A 12,230-nucleotide genomic window follows, 5' to 3' on the forward strand; every position below is an offset into this window, starting at 1 on the left:
CACATCCTCTGCAAAAGTGATGGGACCCTGGGTGTGGTAATTAACCAAGGCTCATCCCCACTGATAAAAATAACTGTTTAATACTTCATAGTGAACAACAGGTTTTCATATACTATATAATTTTAAATGTTCTTAAGAAACTAAAAAGAAGATGCTATGCCCTCCCTATGGCAACAAAAGCAGGGTTAGGGAAGACTATCCAGACATATTGGCTCACTGGAGGACTAAATTTACATTACAGCTGTATTAGTTTGCTAGAGCTGCTGTAGTGATGTACCACAAAATGAGTGGCTTAGAACAACAGGAATTTATCGTCTCACAGTTCTGGAGGCCAGAAGTCTGAAATCAAAGTGTTGGCAGGGCCATTCTCCCTCTGAAGGCACTAGGGAAGGATCTGTTCCAGGCCACTCTCCTAGCTTCGAGTAGGTCCTTGGTTTGTGGCAGCATAACTCCAATCTTCACATGGCCTTCTCTCTGTGTGTGGGTCTGTGTTGCATCCAAATTTCCCCCTTTTTAAGATACCAGTCATTGGATTTGGTTCCCTAATGACCTCATGTTAATTTGATCATCTGCAAAGACCTTATTTCCAAATAAGGTCACATTCACAGGTACTAGGGCTTATGTGAATTTTAGAGGTACACAACTCAATCTATAACAACCACCTCAAAGGTGGTTGTAGTGAGCAGCAGATTCTAAAGAAGAGCATTTTATAGAGGGAAAAATAGAACATATAAAGGTTAAGAGACAGATTGTGAACTCTGTGAGGGCTGAGATATGTGTCTCTTTCTCCCTTGTATCTGCAGCACTTCGAACAGTGCCAGTTTCATTCAGTAAGTGATTGTTGAATGAATATAAGGTCATTGCATGTCTAAGGAATGGCATGGCCTTAAGTTCATTGTCCCCAGACAGGTAGGCAAAGGCCCTATTACGAAGAGCCCTGCAAACTACACTAAGTGTAAGAAACTAGGGCTGACATGTTGACGATATTAAGGAATTCCACGGATGCCTGGCACCCGCCCTGCCAGTTACTCCTCTTCCCGAGAGCACGTGCAAGGGTGCCACGCCTCGAGGGCCGCAAGAACAAGGGCGCCAGCTCTACACACTCCAAAGTAGAGTTGGGTTCTCCAGCTAAAGCTGGGTGGAAGCACATGGTTTGGGCTCCAAGTCTACGTGGAGCCTCCTACTTTGCTCTTTCCAACCTATCCTGCCCTCACTCCCCGCCCGGCTGCCCCGCCGACTCCTGGAAAACACTGGGCTACCTCCAGGGCTCCGTGAACCCCGCGGCAGGAATCCCGGAGCGCACTCCAGCCCCCGGCCCCGCCCTCCTTCCCACTGGAACGCAGCGAGAGCGCAAGCGCGCCTTCCACAGCAGAGCGCGCGCTCGCGAGCTCCCCGCATACCCGTGCTCATCCGGGTCTCGGTGAACCTCAGCCAATGGTGGACGTTCACGGCCCTCGAGGGCGGGGCTAAGCCTTCCCTCACATGGGGCCTCTGCTCACAGTGGGCGCTTCCAGGCAACACCAACCAGTCAGCCGAGAAAAGGGGCAGAGGCAGAATGTCTAGCGTCTGGGCGAGGATCGACGGTTTTGAGATGGAGCAGCTGTCGCCCCGTAGAAGCGACTGAAGTGCAAGCAGATTCCCCAGTCAGAGCCGCTGTAGTAAACACACTTCAGAAACGTGAGGTGCCGGTGGTCACGTGGGGAGTGCCCCCTCCAATGAGGAGCCGAGGGCGGGGCCGAGGCCGCTGACGCGGCGGTGGCGGCGGAGTCACCCGGCCAGCCTCGGGACCGGTCACCGGCCGCCAACCGTCTAGCGGCCTCGACCACCGCCTCCGTGCTCCGTCCTCACTCCTCTTTCCCGGGCCGAGAGGCAGCGTGGCCGACAGTGGCTGAATTCTCTCTCATACCTGTCGGCGGCTCGCCTCAGGCGGGCCGTCTGCTCCTCGGGGGCCGCCTCGGTGGGGCTAGGTTTCCGTGACGAACCTCCTGGGGCTGCCCGCGCCCGCTCGGGCCGTCGTGTCGGCTCGGTGTTGTGGAACTTGCTCACCCTCCGGCGGTCCGGGGCCCTCGAAGTTATGCATCTCGTCCAGGAGGTGGCGGCGGGTGCCGGCTCCTAAAGGCGTCACACCCGGACTCCGCTGACTGGGCAACCTCCATTCATCTTCCAGCTGCGCCGCCAGCGCCCTCTCCCTCTCCCTCTCCGGTCCCCTCCTCGGACTCATTTTTTCCTTCCCTCCCCTCTGCCGCCCTTTCCTCACTCCTTGGGTGGGGCGATTCTCCTGCGGCCGGAGGTGTCGGTTATGAGCCGGACCCCCCTGCCCTGAATTTCTCCGCGGAGGAGCTCGGCGGCGCCCCGCCACCCGCCGCGTCCCCGGGATGGGGGTGAATGCTGTGCACTGGTTCCGAAAGGGGCTTCGGCTTCACGACAACCCCGCCCTGAAGGAGTGTATTCAGGGCGCCGACACCATCCGCTGCGTCTACATCCTCGACCCCTGGTTCGCCGGCTCCTCCAATGTTGGCATCAACAGGTGGCGGTGAGTCAAAATCCCGTGGGAAATTGGTTTCGCTGTTAGATGAATCAAGACTTCACATGCGATCGGCCAGACCTGAGAATTTAGACCTGGCACCGGCTTGCCTATGCTGTTTTAATTACTGCAGGTGCTTTAAGTATTAAATAGAACGGATTTAATAGTCCTCTGGCCAGAGAGTGCTGTGCTGGCAGCCTGGAACACCTTGTCCTTAAGGTGTGAGTTGCGTGTCTCTGCGCTAATGGGAACTCTTCCCCTGGATTTATGGAATGCTTAGTGCTGGAGTTAAAGAAACACCCTTCCAGTTCTCAGTGGCCCGTGGGTTGATTTCCTTGGCCTCTTTGTGGCGTTTGAAGGGATTGCGGTTTTAAATGTTTACGTTTGTGTGTGTCTAGTTAACTCATAGTATGGAGAAAATCATTCATTCAGTAAAGTCGCCTCCAAATCCGGTTTTCTTCCACCATGAGGTTGCCACAGGCAAAGCAAGGGAAACATTTCTCTTTGCTCGGATCTCCCTCTCCACTCCTCCTTGTGGTTGACTAGACAAGCACAGTTTTTCTTTCTAGGCAATGTATAATCCTTCTAGGATTCAGAGCACTGGAAGAAATCTTAGAGAAGCTTTATGATCTTTTCCTGAAACGCCAGGCTAGAGGATTGTTAGGCCCCCTGGTGGAAATGAAACCGTTCTTTCAACAGATTATTGATCACCTACTGTATACCAGGCACTGCTTTAAACACTAGGGATACGGTAGTGAATGAAACAGATAGAACTTCTTGTCCTTTTCAAGCACGTGTCCCAGAAAGCATGTAGTATTTAGTGATGATAAAAGATTTGCAGAAATAGAGATAAAAGGGATGAAAAATACAAGGGGTTGGGGTTGGAGTAGCAGTTTAAAATACGGTGATAGGGAAAAACTCAGAGAAAGTGACAGTTGAGCAAGATGATGAAGCAAGTAATGGATTACAGATATCTAGGGAAAAGCATTCCAGGGAGAAGGAACAGTAAGAGAAAAGGGCCTGAGGTGGAAATATGCTTAACCTTTGGAAGGAACAGCAGAAGAAACCAATATGGCTGGAGCAGAATAAGTGAGAGGAAAAGTAGTAGATGAGGTCAGAGATGTAATAGGGCCAGACTGAGTAGAGCTTTATAGGCAGTTGTCACGATTTGGGCTTTTACTCACAGCAAAGTGGGAATAATTGTAGGATTATGAACAGAGAAGTGATGTGATTTGACGTTGAGTTTTAAAAAAAGTTCTCTGGCTGCGGTTCTGAGAACAGACTCAAATTGTGGGATGGAGGTGGACAAAAAGCAGTAAGACCAGTTAGGAGTCCATTGCCTTCATCCAGGTAAGATATGATAATGACTTGGATCATAGTAATTGTGGTGAACGTGGTGACAAGTAGTCAAGTGCTGAGTATATTTTGAAGGCCGGATTCACAGAATTTATTGACAGATTGCATATATGGCGTGAGAAAAAGAGAAGGAATTAGGAATGATTTCAAAATTTGACTTGAGAAACTAGAAGGATGGAACTGCTCTTTGCTAAGTGGTCAGTTGAAGAAGCCATTGAGAGGGTGATTTGAGTTTTCTTTTGAACTTGGTTAAGTTTGAAATGTTTATTACACATCCAGGTAGAGATAGCAGATAGGTAGTTGGATATATCTGGAGTTAAGGACAGAAATCCAGGCAGGAGGTATAAATTAGAGAGTCATCACTTTATAGGTAACTTTTAAAGCCATTTATTAATCCATTCAGTCATTGAACAGATATATAGCATGCATCTACTACATGTCAGACACTTTTAGGTGCAGGGCATTCAGTATAAACAAAATAGCTAAAAAATCCCTATCTTGTTGGAGCACATTCTGGTAGAGCCATGAGACTATATGAGAACATTAAGAAAATGACTGTAGATAGAAAAGAGAGGCAGTCCAAGAACTGAGCCTCGGGTGCTCAAATGTGTTGAAATTGTGGATCTGTGGAAGAACCAGCATAGGAGTTTGAGAAGGAACATCTAGGAAGATAAGAAAACCCAGAAGAGTATGGTGTCTTGGAAGCCAAGCAAAGAAGGAGAGAGAGTGTTTCAAAGAAAGTGTTTTACCTTTGTCAAGTTGCTGGTCAAGTGAGATGAGGACTGAAAATTAAAAATCATATTTAGCATTTTGAGATCATTCATAATCATGACTAAAGTGGTTTCAGTAGTGTCAGAGACAAAAGCCTTTTGGGAATGGCTTGAGAGAGGCTGAGAGAAGATGGGAGACAACTCATATAGATAGCTCTTTTAAGAAGTTTTCCTCTAGGGGGATCAGAGAAATGGTGTAGTTCCTGGAGGAGAACATGAAGTCAAGAGAGGATTTTTTTTTTTTTAAGATGGGAGAAATTACAGCATGTTTGTGTACTGATGGGAATGATATAGCAACTCTATATAAAATACTTTCCTTAGCAGAATTGGTGTCAAAGTTGATTCTGGAAAAAGATAATAAATGTTATATATTTTAATCTATTAATATCTTAACAATATAGTAATGATTCCCTCTTCATAAGATTGTTAGGAGGATTAAATTAGTTTAAAAATGTTAAATGCTTAAAATGTGAGTGGTAGTAGTAAGTGCTTATTTGCTATTTGCTCTTAAATTGGAAGTCCTAGGTAAATAATATCTAGTTAAATGCCTACAGTCAGTTTCTTCTAGAGTACTTTATAAATTTAGAAAATCTAGACTATAAAATTCTGTAGATTAGGGGTTATATATTGCTTTACTTTGTACATCCAACAACTCACATTGTTAAATAATGAGTGAAATAAAACTCGTAAGCATAATAGGAATACTCCCATATTTTCCTTTTTAAAAAAGATTTTTTTTAACTACTAAATATTGCCCTAGATGAGTAACAGATAAAGATGTAAATAATGAAGAGAGACAGACTGTTTTCTTCCACTGAAGTCTGTTATAAAAAGGAGGGACAGATTTTATTTAATTTGTTCTCATAGCACCAAATACAGTGCTTTTCATATAGTAGTAACTCAGTTACTGTTTGTTAATGAAATGACTTCCAGGAGTCAATAATTTTATGTTTAAACAACTTTATTAATTTACTCATTGACCATAGAATAAGGTGCAAATTCCTTAGCTTGGCATTCAGGCTGTCTTGTGGGTTTCTGTCTTCTTTCCTTTGTGCCATTTCCTTTAATCAACAGTGTTTCCTAGATTTTTGGATTTAACAGAAAAACAAATTTTTAAAAATTTATTTTGCCTAAGTAAGTTAACAGAATTACCTTTTGATGTTGCCATCATTTCATTTAAAGCAACTAGAGAAAGAAGAACAAACAAAACCCAAAGTTAGCAGAAGGGATGAAATCATAAAGATCAGAGCAGAAATAAATGAAATAGAGACTAAGAAAACAGTAGAAAAGATCAATGAAAGTAAAAGCTGGTTCTTTGAAAAGATAAACAAAATTAATGAACCTTTAGCCAGACTCATCAAGGAAAAAAAAGGGAGAGAGCCCAAATCAATAAAATTAGAAATGAAAAAGGAGAAGTTACAATGGACACCACAGAAATACAGAGGACCATAAGAGACTACTACAAGCAACTACATGCCAATAAAATGGACAACCTAGAAGAAATGAACAAATTCTTAGTAAGGTGCAATCTCCTAAGACTGAACCAGGAAGAAATAGAAAATATGAACAGACCAATTACAAGTACTGAAATTCAATCGGTGATTAAATAACTCCCAACAAACAAAAGTCCAGGACCAGATGGCTTCACAGGTGAATTCTACCAAACATTTAGAGAAGAGTTAACACCTGTCTTTCTGAAACTATTCCAAAAAACTGCAGAGGAAGGAACACTTCCAAACTCATTCTATGAGGCCACCATCACCCTAATACCAAAATCAGAAAAAGATACCACAAAAAAAAGGAAATTACAGGCCAATATCACTGATGAACATAGATGCAAAAGTCCTCAACAAAATACTAGCAAACTGAATCCAGTCATACATTAAAAAGATCATACACCATGATCAAGTGGGATTTATCCCAAGGATGCATAGATTTTTCAGTATCCACAAATCAATCAATATGATACACCACATCAACAAATTGAATAATAAAAGCCATATGATCATCTCTGTAGATGCAGAAAAAGCTTTTTTTTTTTTTTTTTTTTTATTTATGGCTGTGTTGGGTCTTCGTTTCTGTGCGAGGGCTTTCTCTAGTTGTGGCAAGTGGAGGCCACTCTTCATCGCGGTGCGCGGGCCTCTCACTATCGCGGCCTCTCTTGTTGCGGAGCACAGGCTGCAGACGCGCAGGCTCAGTAATTGTGGCTCACGGGCCCAGCCGCTCCGCGGCATGTGGGATCTTCCCAGACCAGGGGTCGAACCCGTGTCCCCTGCATTGGCAGACAGATTCTCAACCACTGCGCCACCAGGGAAGCCCAGAAAAAGCTTTTGATAAAATTCAACATCCATTTATGATAAAAACTCTCCAGAAAGTGGGCATAGAGGGAACATACCTCAACATACTAAAGGCCGTATATGACAAACCCACAGCTAACATAATCAATGGTGAAAAGCTGAAAACATTTCCTCTAAGATTAGGAACAAGTCAAGGATGTCCACTCTTGCCACTTTTATTCAACGTGGTTTTGGAAGTCCTAGCCACAGCGATCAGAGGAGAAAAAAGAAATAAAAGGGAGCCAAATTGGAGCAGAATAAGTAAAACTGTCACTGTTTGTGGATGACATGATACTATACATAGAAAATCTTGAAGATACCACCAGAAAAATACTAGAGCTTATCAATGAATTTGGTAAAGTTGCAGGATACAAAATTAATGCACAGAAATATGTTGCATTTCTATACAGTAACAAAGATCAGAAAGAGAAATTAAGGAAACAATTGAATTCACCATCACATCAAAAAGAATAAAATACCTAGGAATAAATTGACCTAAGGAGGCAAAAGACCTGTACTCCAAAAACTGTAAGGCCCTGATGAAAGAAATTGAAGATGACACAAACAGATGGAAAGATATACTGTGTTCTTGGATTGGAAGAATCAATATTGTCAAAATGACTCTACTACCCAAGTCACTCTACAGATCAAATTACCAATGGCATTTTTCACAGAACTAGAACAAAAAAATTTTTAAATTCGTATGGAAACATAAAAGACTGTGAATAGCCAAAGCAATCTTGAGAAAGAAAAATGGAGCTGGAGGAATCATGCTCCCTGACTTCAGACTATACCACAAAGCGACTAATCAAAACAGTATGGTACTGGCACAAAAACAGAAGTATAGATCAATGGAACAGGATAGAAAGCCCAGAAATAAACCCACACACCTATGGTCAATTACTCTACAATAAAGGAGGCAGTAATGTGCAATGGAGAAAAGACAGTCTCTTCAGTAACTGGTGCTGAGAAGACAGGACAGCTACATGTAAAAGAATGAAATTAGAACATTCTTTAACACCATACCCAAAAATAAACTCAAAATGCATGAAAGACCTAAATGTAAAATTGGATATTATAAAACTCTGAGAGGAAAACAAAGCAGAACACTCTTTGACATAAATCGCAGTAATATCTTTTTGGATGTGACTCCCAGAGTAATGGAAATAAAAACAAAAATAAACAAATGGGACCTAATTAAACTTAAAAGCTTTTGCACAGCAAAGGAAACCATAAACAAAACAAAAAGACAATCTACAGAATGGGAGAAAATATTTGCAAATGATGTGACTGACAGGGAATTTATCTCTAAAATATACAAACAGCTCATACAGCTCAATATCAAAAAAAAAACAACCCAATCAAAAAATGGGCAGAAGATCTAAATAGACATTTCTCCAAAGAAGGCATACAGATGGCCAAAAGGCACATGAAAAGATGCTCATCATTGCTAGTTATTAGATAAATGCAAATCAAAACTACAATGAGGTATCACCTCACACCAGTCAGAATGGCCATCATCAAAAATTCTACAAACAATAAAGGCCGGAGAGAGTGTGGAGAAAAGGGAACCCTCCTACACTATTGGTGGGAATGTAAATTGGTACAGCCACTATGGAGAACGTATGGAGGTTCCTCAAAAAACTAAAGATAGAGCTACCATATGATCCTGCAATCCCACTCCTGGACATATATCTGGAGAAAACCATAATTCGAAAAGATACATGCATCCCAGTGTCCGTAGCAGCACTATTTACAATAGCCAAGACCTGGAAACAACCTTTATGTCCATTGACAGATGAATGGATAAAGAAGATGTGACACACACACACACACACACACACACACACACACACACACAGGAATATTACTCAGCCATAAAAAGAATGAAATAATGACATTTGCAGCAACATGGGTGGGTGGACCTAGAGATTATCATGCTAAGTGAAGTAAGCCCGGCAAAGACAAATATCATATGATATCACTTATATGTGGAATCTAAAAAAAAAAATTATACAAATGAGCTTATATACAAAACAGAAATAGACCCACACACATAGAAAACAAACTTATGGTTACCAAAGGGGAAGGGGGGAGGATAAATTAGGAGTTTAGGATTAACATATATATACTACTATATATAAGATAGATAACCAACAAGGACCTACTATATGGCACAGAGAACTATACTCATTATTTTGTAATAACCTATAAGGGAAAAGAATCTGAAAAAGAACATATATACGTGTGTGTATATATACACAAACACACATATATATAGTTATAACTGAATCACTTTGCTGTATGCCTGAAACTAACACAACATTGTAAATCAACTATACTTCAATTTAAAAAAAAGGGTGCTCTGCTATTTACAATAGCCAAGACATGGAAACAATGTAAATTTCCATCAACAGATGAATGGACAAAGAAGATGTGGTACACACACACACACACACACACACACACACACACACTCTGGAATATTACTCAGCCATAAAAAAGAATGAAATAATGCCACTTGCAGCTACATGGATGGACCTAGAGGTTATCCTACAAAGCAAAGTAAGTCAGAAAGAGAAAGACAAATAACATATGATATCATTTGTATGTGGAAGCTAAAATATGATACAAATGAACTTATTTACAAGAGAGAAACAGACTCACAGACATAGAGAACAGACTTGTGGTTGCCAAGGTGGAGGGGGTTGCAGGAGAGGGTTGGATTGGGAGTTTGGGACTAGCAGGTACCAACTACTATATATAAAATAAAGAAGAAGGTCCTACTGTATAGCACAGGGAACAATATTGAATATCCTGTAATAAATCATAATGAAAAAAATATGAAAAATAATATATATGTAACTGAATCACTTTGCTGTGCACCAGAAACTAACACAACATTGTGAATCGAATATACTTCAGTTTTTTAAAAAGGGGTGCTTTAACATTAAAAAAAAGTTTGAAGCAACACAAATTGTTTTGTAACAATAAAAGACAGTTCTTTGATTTGAATAAATTAAGCTTTATGAAAATTCACTTTGCCCCATTTGATCTCAGACCAATGAAAACTTTATCGTGAATTTGTCATCTTGGATTTGAGTGATTTATAATATTTCAATTCCTTCCTTCACTTATTTCTTGTTGAAGTTATGTGACACAAAAACTGATATGTGAATGTCCATAGAGTTACTATTATTCATAATAACCAAAAGGTAGAAACAACCCAAATGTCCATCTGTTGATGAATGGCTAAACAAAATATGATATATCTGTACAATGGAATATTATTCAGTCATAAAAAGGGGTACTGATACATGCTACAACATGGATGGACATGAAAACATTATGCTAAGTGAAGAAGCCAGTCACAGTATCCCACATGCTTTTTGATTATATTTATATGAAATGTCCGCAACGGGTAAGTATGTAGAGATAGAAAGTAGATTACTGGCTTCTTCGGTCTGGTGGGGGAGGGGTTGTGGGAGTTGAGCTAAGGGGCATGGGGTTTCTTTTTGAGGTGATGAAAATGTTCTAGAAGGTGATGGTTGCACAACTTTGTGAATATACTAAAAACCATCGAATTGTACATGTTGAAAAATAAACAAAACCCCAGAACCCTACTCACCTCTTTAAGGCCCAGTCCAAATGACACCGTTTCCAATATACCTTTCTTTATCATCTTGTCTGGTTGATGAACAGTCTTGTGAGCTCTTATATCATTTTTTGATACTGCTTATATCATCCTTAGTAATTACTTCTTTCATTTGTAAATATTGATATAGTTCTCATATATTCATTTCTCCCCTGTTTAACAGATTACACCTCTTCTTCCTAAAGAGAAGATACCATTCATTTTTTTTTTTTTTAATTAATTAATTTATTTATTTTTGTCTGTATTGGGTCTTCGGTTCGTGCGAGGGCTTTCTCCAGTTGCGGCAAGCGGGGGCCACTCTTCATCGCGGTGCGGGGACCGCTCTTCATCGCGGTGCGCGGGCCTTTCTCCATCGCGGCCCCTCCCGTTGCGGGGCACAGGCTCCAGACGCGCAGGCTCAGCAATTGTGGCTCACGGGCCCAGCTGCTCCGTGGCATGTGGGATCTTCCCAGACCAGGGCTCGAACCCGTGTCCCCTGCATTAGCAGGCAGATTCTCAACCACTGCGCCACCAGGGAAGCCCGATACCATTCATTTAATCAGAGTTTATTTGGGGTTCATATTCATGGCAGGCACTATTCTTGGTACTGGGGATACAACAATAAATAAACAGAAAAAGTCCCTGCCTTGAGAAGCTTCTAGTATAGGAGGAAAAACAGACAATAAAACAAACATGTCAGGTGGTGGTAATTGTAATGGAGAGAAATAAAGCAGAATGTGAGAACAGAGACCTAAATGGAGGAGAAAAAAGCTATGGAAATATCTGGGGGAAGAGCCCTGTGTATTCTTCACAATGTCTAGCATCATGTCTTGTACAAAGTAGGCATTTGGTAATTATCTTTTAAATTTTATTTGTTAAGTCTAGGATTTGGGAGAGGGGCAGTTACTTCCCTTAACTTAGATGCTAACGTGTAACAAACTCATAATTTGGAAAAATAATTTTTAATGAACAGATTACTTTTGATATTTAAACTTAAACATGTTTATTACACAGTTGATGCTGTCACATGAGAGTCTCTTAATTTTCAGTAACCGGATCTATAAATGTATCCACATCCTTACTTATTCTTTCCTTCTACTGTATGACTTCAGTGAAAGAGATATTGCTTACACTATTCAAAACCAGTATCTTTTCTCCATTGTATATTCTTGCCTCCTTTGTTGTAAATCGATTGACCGTAAGTGTCTGGGTTTATTTCTGGGCTTTCTATTCTGTTCCATTGATCTGTGTGTCTGTTTTGTGCCAGTACCATATTGTGTTGATTACTATAGCTTTGTAGTATCATCTGAAGTCAGGAAGCATGATTCCTCTAGCTCTGTTCTTTCTCAAGATTTGGCTTTTCAGGGTCATTTGTGTTTCCACACAAATCTTAAAATTATTTGTTCTAGTTCTGTGAAAAATGCCATTGGTATTTTGATAGAGGTTGCATTGAATTTGTAGAGTGCCTTGGGTAGTATGGTCATTTTAACAGTATTGATTCTTCCAATCCAAGAACACAGTATATCTTTCCACCTGTTTGCGTCATCTTGAATTTCTTCCATCAGTATCTTATAGTTTTTGGAGTACAGGCCTTTTGCCTCCTTAGGTAG

At 41.2% G+C, this 12,230-nt stretch overlaps 1 protein-coding gene across 5 annotated transcripts in view; it reads left to right on the forward strand.

Moving 5' to 3' along the window:
* Nucleotides 1-1,722: 1,722 nt before the first annotated feature.
* CRY1 (cryptochrome circadian regulator 1) overlaps nt 1,723-12,230 on the forward strand; it is a 104,158-nt gene continuing 93,650 nt past the window's right edge. The window contains exon 1 of one of the 5 annotated variants that reach the window (XM_057557248.1): nt 1,723-2,533. In XM_057557248.1, coding sequence (XP_057413231.1) covers nt 2,376-2,533 — 158 coding nt within the window. In that variant the 5' untranslated portion in view covers nt 1,723-2,375. The remainder of the gene's footprint in view (nt 2,534-12,230) is intronic. The other 4 variants (XM_057557246.1, XM_007165726.2, XM_007165725.2 and 1 more) reach the window with 4 other exon arrangements.

This window comes from Balaenoptera acutorostrata, chromosome 11 (assembly GCF_949987535.1).
Source record: "Balaenoptera acutorostrata chromosome 11, mBalAcu1.1, whole genome shotgun sequence".
NCBI lineage: Eukaryota > Metazoa > Chordata > Mammalia > Artiodactyla > Balaenopteridae > Balaenoptera > Balaenoptera acutorostrata.